The sequence below is a fragment of the Alosa alosa genome, chromosome 23, assembly GCF_017589495.1.
Source record: "Alosa alosa isolate M-15738 ecotype Scorff River chromosome 23, AALO_Geno_1.1, whole genome shotgun sequence".
Taxonomy (NCBI): Eukaryota; Metazoa; Chordata; class Actinopteri; order Clupeiformes; family Clupeidae; genus Alosa; species Alosa alosa.
In genome coordinates this window covers 7696574-7709073 of record NC_063211.1, presented here as the reverse complement: position 1 = coordinate 7709073, position 12500 = coordinate 7696574, and the positions used below count along the sequence as shown (strand labels likewise).

Genomic DNA, 12500 nt, shown 5'->3' with positions numbered 1-12500 from the left:
TCTCGAAAAACACTGAAGGTGTGAAAGGCAATTAGCGTTGGATGGGGGAGGCGTGAAGAGAAGGTGATGGAGGGGACGCAGGAGGGGGGAGGAGAGAGGAGGGTAACGGGGTCTAAAGTGGGACAAGTCCGAACGTGACACCGGGGAGACTCTAGTCCCATAAAGACCACTCAGTCTCCAGGGACGGTGGATACAGAAAGTCACAGTTTTCTAATGGCTCCTAATGGCTAGCATAGGGCCAGTAGGGCTCCCATGTATTTGCACCAATAAAGGCAAATAATGTGGGTAAAATGGGTCCTCAAATGTTTAATATTGCATTCTCACAACAGATTTACGGTGATAGAAGACAGGTACAAAGTGTGTGAAGGATTGTAGAGGAGATCCTCTTACGTTAAGATGTTGGCTTTAGCGTGTTTGTTTTGTTATGCTGGAGAGTAAGGGAGCGCTTGATCCTTGTTTTGATCTCGGGTACGTCAGAGGTATCGTTTGTTCTCGCTCTCGTTCACTTATTCCCCTTTTCTTTATAAATCTACCCTTCTCACTCACTCTTCCCCTCGATCACTCTCACGTTTACATCAAGGACCTTAGGAGACTTCAGAGACGGCCTGATCAATACCCACATCTGACACTCACTCATCATGGCTAATCCAAGAGTTAGCAGAACTCCTCCACAAAATCAATTACAACCTAATTACGCTACCGGCTTGTTTGCAGGCTTTTATCCTTGACTTTGTGTGCTCAATTGTGTTTTTTTAATGTGGGACTGTGTGTGTGTGTGTGTGTGTGTGTGTGTGTGTGTGTGTGTGTGTGTGTGTGTGTGTGTGTGTGTGCATGTGTGTATGTGAGAGAGAGAGAAAGAGAGGAAGAAAGAGAGAGAGAAAGAGAGAGAGAAAGAGCGAGAGAAAGAGCGAGAGAGTATGTGTGACTCCTCAATTTCTATATTCATAACTAGACATTAATTTTGGAGAGATGCCAGAATTTTGTCTTGTGTGGCATTTGCAGTAATTAAGAAAAAAAAGATATGAATTTTGGGAACTGTGGTCTTTAAGAACCTTTAGGAACCTCCTTCCTGGCAACCCACAACGCATGATATCCTAGTAAGCAGGAGGTCACCAGTAAGAGCAGGCATCTGCAAAAGGGGTTCAGTGTGCCAGTGAGTGCCGTCTGTGACTTAATTAATTAGCCTGGGGGCGGGGGTTAGGGGGACAGGCAGGGGGCCTCCCTCAGGGCCAGGCAGGGGGCACGAAGGGGGTTAGAGGCCCGAGGGGGGGCAGGGGCCACGGGGGTCTAAAGATACCTGCAGCAGTGGAGGACCACAAGGGGGACAGAATTTGGGAAACTTGGGGGGGGGACACCTGTCTTGCTCTGTCAGACGGAGAGGGCCGAGGGCAGTGTCAGGTTCTCAGACAGACCTCCCTGCTCTCTCTCTCCCTCTCTCTCTCTCTCTCTCTCTCTCTCTCTCTCTCTCTCTCTCCCTTTCTTTCTCTTCCTCTCTCTCCCCTCTCTCTCTCTCTCTCTCTCTCTCTCTCTCTCTCCCTCTCTCTCTCTCTCTCTCTCTTTCTCTCTCTCCCTCTCTCTCTCTTCCCTCTCCCCCTCTCTCTCTCTCTCTCTCTCTCTCTCTCCCTCTCTCTCTCTCTCTCTCTCTCTCTCTCTCTCTCTCTCTCTGCTGGTCTTGCAATCTGCTGCAGGCTGCATAACTGCCGGCACCGTGTCACTCAGAAAAGGCGCCCCTTGAGTGCGTGTGATGACAGACAAAGACAGAGAGAGAAAAAGAGAGACAGAAAGAGAGAGAGGGAGAGAGGAAGAGGGGGAGAGGAAGAGGGGGAGAGAGAGAGAAGCTTAAATGAGCTATGTTATGTCTTCATCCTCCATTGGGTTCAGAGGCGAGGGCACAAACACATGGCTGGAGCCATTCCGCTGACACAAGGGTGCGATGCCCGACTCGACTCTGAGCGCCCGCGGCAAAGCATGATGGGAGACAGTTCTGCTGCTGCTGCTGTTGCTGCTGTGCTTCATGGGAGATTTAGGGCAAGCGTTCAGTGAAGCCTCGACTCCTCTCTGTCACGCATGTTGTCGGGACGCGGACTTTTGAAAACTCCACCACAAGAATGTGTGGGCACATAAATCAGTAAGACACTGTGACACATTCTATAAATATGTTTTTTAAACATTTTAATATGGATTACAATAGATTATCTGACTAGCATACATTCTTATACATTATTTCTACCACCTACAGTAGGTGTGTTTGTTCCATACATTTCATCATTCATTCAAAATGCATGTGTGATTTTGTAATACATAGTTTAATACCATGGGGGGCGAGACAGTCTTCTCTCCCTGAGCTGTCAGCTTAGCTTGCAGAACATCAGGCGGAACATAATCCCCCTGTCTGCCGTCGTCTGAAAGGAGATGAGCTTTACTGTAGGCCTCTATCAGAGAGGCAGACTGACTGTGTTATTAGAACAGTAGGCCATGGGAAGGAGGAGTGTGGAGAGGAGGATGCAAAGAAGAGAGAAGGGGTTGAGAGGAGAAGAGGACAGGAGAGGAGGGGGTTGAGAGGAGAAGAGGACAGGAGAGGAGGGGGTTGAGAGGAGGAGGAGAGGAGATGAGTTTAGATCAGAAGAGAGGAGAGGAGAGGAGAGGAAAGGAGAGGAGAAGAGAAGAGGAGAGGAAGGGACAGGGGCCTAGAGAAGGAGTGGAGGGGAGGTGACAATAAAGGAGTAGGGAGGGGAGGAAGGAAATGGGCAGAGGAACTGATGAAGTGGAGTGGAAAGGAGAGATAGATGGATGAGAGGAGAGAAGAGATTTGAGAACAGAGGTATGGAGAAACAAAACAGGGGGAAGGAAAGAAGTAGAGTGGATGTGGAGGAAAGTCAGAACGGCTGTGGAGAGGGAGAGGAGAAGAGAAGAGAGGAGAAGAGAGGAGAGGGAGGATGGGAGGATGGGAGGATGATGAAAGATGAATAGACGAGGGTGGGAGAGGAAACGAGGGTTAAATGCACAGACGCGTCCCTCTGGAGCCATACAGTTTGACCCTTTTCTGGAGTCGTCAGCCTTTCCTTAGATTTATAACAAGTATGTGAAGACACACCCTCTCTCTCTCTCTCACACACACACACACACACACACACACACACACACACACACACACACACACACACACACACACACACACACACACACACACACACACACAGTTTGGCCTTCCACAGAACTCAATGAAGGATTTTTTCGGTGACATTGTTCAGCCTGTGAGCTGGGGTGACAAGGTTATTGTGTATTTTTGGGAGCTGCGCTGTGGTAACCCACAGAATGTGTGAATTGATTCAGAAGCACCAGGTGGGATTTGTCCAGGCCCTTGCAAGTCAGCCTCCATGTGTTCCTGAAGTGACACCCAAGAATGTGTGTTTGTTGTGGGAAAGGCACCAGGGTAGTTAGTGGTTCAAAGGTCAAGGCAGCTGAAATTAGAGCAAATTTTTGGTTTTGTCTGCCACATATTTTTTTCCCTTTGTTTCCGTCATTTTTCTTTTTGTCAGCCTTCGCCTGTGTTGCCCTTCTGGTATTTTTACTGCTGTCTTGACTCTTGCAGTTTGGGATTTGGGGTTTCAAAGTTTACAGTAGATACATTTTTTGTCAGACATCATACCATCTCTCTCTCTCTCTCTCTCTTTTTCTCTCTCTTTTTTCTCTCTCTCTCTCTCTCTCTGCTCCCAAAAAATCAATGCCTGTGCTTTTCCCGTTTCATTTGACAAGATATTTCTCAGTAAGTTTTCTTTTTTTTTCATTCCGGGGGGGAAAATCTGCCATGCTCTTGATTATCACAACAAAAAACAAGCCTTGGCCTCTGCCAGCTGTGCAGCCTTGCTATTTAATTTGGTGATTATTTTTTAAGGTTACCCACGCAGTGAGGCCCAGAGGTGTTCTCCTTAACAAAGGTTAGACAAACAACCCACGGGCCGTTCACTCTCGCAGAAATGTTGCTTATGGTTATCCAGAGTTATGGAGCGCTCCATCTACGTGATATTTATTGCAATATAAAAGGTCAGGATGAAAAAAGTAAAACTCCAGGCATTTTCTCACTATTTTAAAAAGGAATTATCCTTTTGACCTTTCTCCTGCAACAAAGTAGTGGCAATTCTTGAATAAAATGAGAATAAATACTCCTTCGGATGTTTGCTCACTCACTGTAAAAAAACTCTCTGCGTTTACTTAAAAAAAAACAAGGCAGCACATTTCACTAGCTTTTTTGAGTAATTTTAACTAAGGTGGACAGTAGGTTAGCAACTCAAAAATTCAAGTTGAATCAACAAGTGCTTCCAACTTAAAAAAACAAGTCAACACATTTCACTAGCTTTTTTGAGTAAGTTCTACTTGACAGTAAAGAAACTCAGATAATCAAGTTAAATCAAGAAATGCTCCCAACTTGAAAATATATAGTATAAGTATATAAGTACTCTTTTGATCCCTTGAGGGAAATTAGGTCTCTGCATTTATCCCAATCTGTGAATTAGTGAACACACAGTGAGGTGAAGCACACACTAATCCCGACGCAGTGAGCTGCCTGCTACAGCGGCGCTCGGGGAGCAGTGAGGGGTTAGGTGCCTTGGTGCCTCAAGGGCACTTCAGTCATTCCTATTTGTCGGGGTTTGAACCGGCAACCTTCCGCTTACAAGTCCGAAGCGCTAACCAGTAGGCCACGGCTGCCCCAAAGCCGCATTCTATGACCTGTCTTTTGTACTCCTGTCCAGTTTTGGTTGCGTCTGAGATTTGAATGCCCAGGATTAGTTCTGTTTTTGAAAGTGGAATATGCCCCTTTGATGAAGTGGTGAGAGTGGCCAACCCTGACCGGTGTTCTGTCCTCCTGTCTCTGCGTCTCAGGTATGACTTCATCGAGATCCACGACGGGAGCTCGGAGGCGTCGGAGCTGCTGGGGAAGCACTGCAGCAACATCGCCCCGCCACCTATCATCTCCTCCGGCTCCACCGTCTACATCAAGTTCGTCTCCGACTACGCCCATCAGGGGGCCGGCTTCTCGCTGCGCTACGAGATCTACAAGACAGGTGAGCCAGCACTGCACTGGACGCTAAGCCACGAGAGATGGACTGTAGAAACAACCCTCAAACCAAACCTCCTAATGCAATCAGACACTAAAATTAAACATTAAACATAATCCACCTTTACCCAACATTATCTACAGTAAGTGATACTTAATCATGGACCAAAACAGTTAATATTGTTTAGTACTGTACATGCCAATACTGATGTGGGTTCAAGGTCATTTTCCTCCATTTGTTTTATTAAGTAACCCATTAGCTAATTCGGCAAACTGAATGTAGAGCATTACCTTTACGTCTATATAGTGAGCTGCCAGACAATGACTGTGAATGGCTGATTGTGAATCACTGCTGATCTGCTTGACGCAGGGTCTTTGGCTTTGGAGTTGTGTTGTGTTGTCTGATGAATTGGTGTTAAGGTGTTTAAAAATGGTGGTTGTCAACGGAATTCTAATGTTGAATTGGTGTGCAGGTGTTTAAATGGTGGACTTTACCTGAGCCCTAATGTTGTTGAAAGCACACCTCAGCCAGGTCAGTGGAGACGGTGACCTGTCTGCCTGGGAGACAGGGACACCTCAGGAAGGGTGGCGTGCATGGACATGACCAGCTCTCCCCGCAGGAAGCCCTCTTGCCTCGGCCCCCTCCCCCCTTCCTCCTCCCTCCTCTGGCCTTTGTCTCCTGGAGGTCCGGGGTGTTTATGTGTCAAGTGCTTCCTCCCCTGCTGAGTGAGCGCCTTGGCGGTCAGGGAGGGAGGAACGCCCTGCAAGGCATCTTTCCATCTTTCTGGGGCTCAGCGCCGCTCGTCACACACACACTCACACACTCTCACACACACTTCGCCTCGGTCTCCGACACTGTGGTGGCAGTGGCAGCAGTCTCCCTTGGTGGTTGCGCCGCAAATCTCGTTAGCGGAACGACCCCGTGCAACCTTCATGACTGCTCAACGCGGTCTGGGTCTAGGGTGTGTGTGGGGGTATGTGTGTGCATGTGTGTGTGTGTGTGTGTGTGTGGGTTGGGGGGGGTCACGTGACCTTTGCCCTCAGGCAGGGCATTTAGACATGCTCGGTGGGGGAAATAAAAAGCTACCCGATGCCGCTCAGTGCTCAATCCCAGACCAATTAAACATCAAGGGGATGTGGCGAAGAAAATAAACCGTGTAAAAAGGACCCAAGAGGAGAGGGACCCAGAGAGAGAGGGGGAAGGAAAAAACAAGTAACTCTTTTCATCCCTCAGAAAGCATGTCAGGAATGCCCCTTTTAATTGGGCCCTGATCAACCCCCCCTCTGGGAGGGGTGGCAGTAAGGCAGTCGACTGGTGCTGATTAGATACAAAACACACACACACACACACACACACACACACACACACACACACACACACACACACATTCTCATATACACACAGAGCTAAGCATATTAGCAACCATTATGACTATGTATACTATGGTTATGTATACTATTTTTGTGCAGGGAAGGTACATTTCCACTGAAGCTTCCTCAGTGGAATTCATTAGTGTAGCATTCCACCATTTTATTAGCCTCCGACTGCTCGCAGTTTACGAGAATGTGGTTTATGCTACAGTGGCACCAGGAAGACTTTCGTCTAAGACTAGACCTTCTTAGATTAGACATTAGACAGCAGGGGAGAGGTGTGTCAGATGCAAACAGGATGAGACCACCATGCGGGTGTCTCACACACACACACACACACACACACACACACACACACACACACACACACAGTGTGTGTCAAAACAGACCCCTGCTGCCTGTACCGCCCGCCCTGCTCCACACCTGTGACCTCGAGGGGGAAGTGATGCGAGCGGCTCCTCTAAACAGCAGCCTGGCCCCTCGTGGGACACGCCCACGGCGACAAGCCTCTGTGCTGCTACGGCGATGCGTTACCAGGGACACCGCCGCTTAGCGCATTAATATGAGGCCCCAGTACACTATCATTTTCCGCACAGGCAACGGGAGCGGGTCTGCTGTTGCCATGGTTTTAACAGGATCTTACCAAGCTTTTCGGGCTGCTAATAAAATAGCTGGTGTGTGGGTGTGTGCATGCACAGGGATAAACAGGATTGGCTCTATTTGAGTGTGTGTGGGTGCATGAGTTCATGTATTTAAGGCTCTGAGCATGTTTGCGCATGTGTGTGTGTCTGTGTCTGTGTGTGTTTGTGTGTGTGTCTCAGAATTATTCAGAACGTCGTGTTTCCTGTTTCGCGTTTCCTATGCATCTTTCTCTTCCTCTAAAGTTGCTGTTTGTTTGAACTGGTGGTATGTTTGTCCGCCTCACTCTGCCAAACCACTGTTTTCAAACTCCTGCTCCAATCTCAGTCAGAAGCCTCCCCTCTGTGAGGAGTTCCGTCATTCTGTTTATGCAGAATGCAGCAAAGTCTGGATATGATTGTAACTGTGTGTGTGTGTGTGTGTGTGTGTGTGTGTGTGTGTGTGTGTGTGTGTGTGTGTCCTTGTGAACATGGGTGTGTGAGGATGTGTCTCCATCTGTGTTTTGACAGAAAGTGTCTTTGTGCATATGTGATTTATTAATTTATTTATTTTTGTCTGCGTGTATGTTTTGTGGGTTTTGTTATGTATGCGCATACATGTCTGTGTGTGTTTGTCGTTGTCTTGGGGTCTGTGTGAGCCTTGGGTATCTGCCTATTTGTGTGATGGCGTGTGTGTGTGTGTGTGTGTGTGTGTGTGTGTGTGTGTGAGTGTGAGTGTGTGTGTGAGCATGTTTACGTGTGGATCTGACGCTGGTGTTGTTCCAGCGTCTTGATAGCATCTTGGGTCAACACGCTCGGGGGAGGTGGGTCCCGAGTGTCAGCCAGAGTGCTGGGACATTAAATATCCCACTTCCTCCTCTGGACAGGAAATCGGCCCTCGCCCTGGCCATTTCCCAGCTGCCCCCTTTGCACCCCACTAGCCCTCTGGGTAACAATTGAGTAACGGGCGCGCTTGCCATTACGCAGGGGGGGGTTGGGGGTTCCCTCGGTGGTACACTATTGCCCCAAGGACTTCAAACCACACGTAGGCCTGACACAGTGAAACAGTGTTCATGGGAAATGTAGTTTTTTTCTGCAAAAAAGCCTCATGTCAGGGTGATGGATAACATATTTCCCCACTGCTCCGTTCATCAAATAAAGGAGACATGGGGGTCACTTCCCCTTTCCATTCTTGTGTCCGATGGAGCCTTTTCATGAGGGAGAGGACGTGGGCTAGGGGGTGATAATTAAAAGCATTAAGAGTTTTGACTTTTGACCTCTCATCCTCTCGCTGTGGCCTCCAGGGCTCTTTCTTACTTCCCCCGGGGACCAGAACCCTCCTTCCCTCTCTCTACCCCTGTTCACCATTCCCCCGCCAATCACAGAGCGCCAAAGAGATAGAACATGAGAGAAAGGGTCCTGGCTCTGTTTTTCCCCCTCCATCCCCCCCCACTTTTTGCCCCAGTTTAGTCACGCTACAGATTAACCCCTTCCGCCTCACATACGCTCTCACAAACACACTCGCTGAAGTCACGTGCGCCTCTGACGCTGTTGCCGGGGTTACAGCGGGAAGACTTCCTGGTGAGCCGCCCCGCGGACGTTGACGCGGACGCGATCGGCAGCAGCCAATTAGGGCCGGATCCCCCTATCGCCCCCGGCAACGGTGGTCCTGCCCCCACCTGTGGCCATGTGGTCTGGGGGGGCCATCCTGTACCGGAGGGTTACAGAATTTACTGCCACTTCAAACTGGCCACTCTTTCTGTCTCTCTCTCCTTTTTCTCTTTCATTCCCTCTCTCTCTCTCTCTCTCTTTCAGCACTGTTTCACTCCTTCTTCTTCCTCTCCTATTTTTACTATTTTAATTCTCCTCTACTGACATGTCCTCTTAAGTACCACCTCAAGAACATTGAAAGAACTTTGATATCACATTGATTTTGGGTTATATTCCGTTTTTACACGGTTGATAGGATTCTCTACTTCTATTTATGATGTGTACAGCAGCATTTATAGCAACTATAATGTACTGTATATGATATGTCAACGTATGCATCTTATACGAATGTGTTGTTGTTGTGAGTATGTGTAGATGAGATCACTGTTATGCATTTGTGTTCAGCAATGTTGGGTGCTGGTGTTTCAATAGAGTTGCAGTATGTTTGGGCATGGTAGCATCCTGTTTAGTATGCCTCAGCAGTAGGGTGCAGGTGTTTTAATAGTGTTACAGTATACAGTATGTTTGGGCATGGTAGCGTCCTGTTTAGTATGCCTCAGCAGTAGGGTGCAGGTGTTTTAATAGCGTTACAGTATACAGTATGTATGGGCATGGTAGCGTCCTGTTTAGTATGCCTCAGCAGGCTCTAGTGTGTGTCACCGGTGTTGTTTTTGTTTTTAGCTTGAGGACTATGCTGGAAGCGGGATGAAAGTCATGAGTTTGATTGTACAGTGTGTTTGTGCACCAACAGAAGTGTGTCATGCTCCAGTTTACTGTAAACAAGCGGACTGGAGAGGGTCAACTCACTTCTGATGCCAGTCACAAAGTTCATTCAACAATCGTGTTCACTTTTTCGGCCAAAAAAAAAAACATTCTGTTTTCCTCAGAGCTCTTTTATATTCCAAATGAGGGCATGGATTCAACGAAGGTCTCAGGGCTGTTGATATGCCAGGATGTTTTCAATTAATTTTGCACAATGCCACTTCTTAAAATGATTTTCCCTTTTGTTTGAAGATGTGTTGGAGGCTTTGTTAAGAAAACAGAAGTTGACAGCTATTTGTTGTAATAGCCTCTGAATTATTTAGGAAGTGAAGCAGTGGTGCTCAGCGTGGCATTACGTGCCAGACCAGAGGCTCAGGAATGCTGTTGTTGTTGTTGTTGTTGTTGTTTGTTGTTGTTGTTGTTGTTGTTGTGTTTCTTGGCGTTGTTGTTGTTGTTGTTTTTTACCATTTCTGTTGTTGCCATTGTTGTTGTGCTGGCCCCGAAGGTGCACAGATGCTGTAATCTTATTGGCTCCTGCTGTTATGGGAGTAGAATGTCTGTGTGTGTGTGTGTGTGTGTGTGTGTGTGTGTGTGTGTGTGTGTGTGTGTGTGTGTGTGTGAAAGTGTGTGTTCACTAGACTCTTACAAACAAGGTGCTGCTCCACGGTTGACTGACTGGTGCTAACGATAGACAATTGCAGAAATGGAGGGATGTGGGGCAGAGAAAGAGAAGTGTGTGTGTGTGTGTGTGTGTGTGTGTGTGTGTGTGTGTGTGTGAGTGTGTGTGTGAGTGTGTGTGTGTGTGTGTGTGTGTGTGTGTGTGTGTGTGTGTGTGTGTGTGTGTGTGTGTGTGTGTGTGTGTGTGTGTGTGTGTGTGTGTGTGTGTGTGTGTGTGTGTGTGAGTGTGTGTGTGTGTGGGGGGGAAGAGGAGGATGAAGAGTAGAGGGAGGAGGAAGGGAGCAAACGAGCGAAGGTGGTAAATGGAACACAGACCCCCAGACAGACGTCCTGTGAAGGGATGGAGCACGTGGGGGAGGGGGGCTTGGGGCGAAAGGGCACTTGGGGTGGTGGGGAGGCTAAGTGCCCGGGGCGGGTAGTGATGCGTGAGAGATCCGGACGTCTCGTCGGCGCTTCTACCCGGCAACCCGAGTCGCCGTAACTCCGCCTCCCTCGCGCCAAATGGCTGAGTGTGGTAAAATGTGCTCGCCATACGTGGAGGAGGAGGAGGAGGAGGAGGAGGAGGAAGAGTAGGGCTGTTTTTAGCATGTTCATAAACATGAACTAATGAGGGCTAACAAAAGGAGGGAAGTCACTCATGCATACTCAGCCCCATGTCTCTGCCCTGTCACACACACACACATACACACACACATATACACACACACATACACACACACATACACACACACACACACATACACACACACATACATACACACACACACACACACACACACACACACACACACACACACACACACACACACACACACACACACACACACACACACACACACACACACACACACACACACACACTCAGTACAGTAGCATGCATGCAAAGGCCAGTGCGTGTGATCAATCTGATGATCTGGGCTAATGCAAGCAAACCTTGACAGTCAAGTCCACGTTTATTTTACAGCACCGTGCTGTACACTGTATATAGACACAGACGCCCTAAGCCAGCCACAATCAGTAAGCGACAATGTGGCAAACTCACACACACACACACACACTCATCAGTTCATTCATTATACACACACTCTTGCCGGCCTACTACAGCGGAACAAACACGGACGGCACGATTCGGGCATGAGCAGGCATCTGGCCCCACGCAAGCCGAGATAAACACCCACATTATGTCGTGCACGAAACCTCTTATCAAGAGTGATACACCTAGGCTGCCACGTTCGCTTATATAAACGGATGCACAACAAACACTGTGTTATCGTGTAGGTGTGTTTGTAGGACTGTTTGTGCGTGTGTTTCTTTTTGTGCCGATTATGTCTATATACACGTATATCCGGTATTTCAGATTTAATGTCTATGTATGCATCCGGTATCTGTGTGTAATGATATGTTTTTATGTACAGAGCTGTGCGTATGTTTTTGTAGCAGTGTGTCATTAAAATGTGTCTGCTCAGCCAGTAATGGGGTTCATGTGTGTCTTGGTCCATCTGAGAGACATGGCAACAGGGTCACATAGCAACAGGGTCGCGGCAACGGTCACCACGGCTGCCCAGGAGGGCCTGTCTCTTTTTATAACATGCAGGGTAATTCCCCCCTCTGTTTTAAACGGGGCTTTGACCAGGGGCAACAGACCACTAGAGACTGTGCCAGTCTACAGAGACGCCATGCCCCTTAGCCATGTCGGTGTGTGTGTGTGTGTGTGTGTGTGTGTGTGTGTGTGTGGGATGTGTGTGGAACGCTGACATTTGTGCAGCATTTGTATTACTGCTGTGTTTCTATGTGTGTCTTTATAAGTTGTAGAACATTTTTGTCTGTGTGTCAGAATTTGTTTTCCTCCATTTTACTCTCTCTGTGTGTGTGTGTGTGTGTGTGTGTGTGTGTGTGTGTACTAGCACTCAGGCTGTTTGTGAATGGTGGAGTGTGATCTCAGTGTGGTCACAGCTGGCGGAGGCTTAATTATTGAAGAGAGGGGAGACCAGCGCAGAGCCGTCGGGCCACGCTGCGCTCTCATTGGCTGGCCTGCTTGTTGTGTCACTGCCCTTGACACTGTGCTACTACTCAGGCCAGACTCTGTCTCCGTCAGCCTCCTGGTGCCTGTCCATATGCATCCCATCAAACATTCCTCTCCTTCCTCTCCATCTCTCTCTCTCTCTCTCTCTCTCTCTCTCTCTCTCTCTCTCTCTCTCTCTCTCTTTCTTGTTCCTCCTCTTTCTGTTTCTGTGTGTGTGTCTTTAATTTTCTCTCTCCACTTCATAAAATCATAAAAAAAAAATGTATTTTGCACATGTATGTAT

General features: G+C 48.1%; 1 protein-coding gene across 2 annotated transcripts in view; it reads left to right on the top strand.

Moving 5' to 3' along the window:
- Positions 1-12500, top strand: part of LOC125288218 (neuropilin-2-like) — a 73571-nt gene that overhangs the window by 16150 nt on the left and 44921 nt on the right. For both annotated transcript variants that reach the window (XM_048234394.1, XM_048234395.1), the window contains one exon: positions 4882-5063. In XM_048234394.1, coding sequence (XP_048090351.1) covers positions 4882-5063 — 182 coding nt within the window. The remainder of the gene's footprint in view (positions 1-4881; positions 5064-12500) is intronic.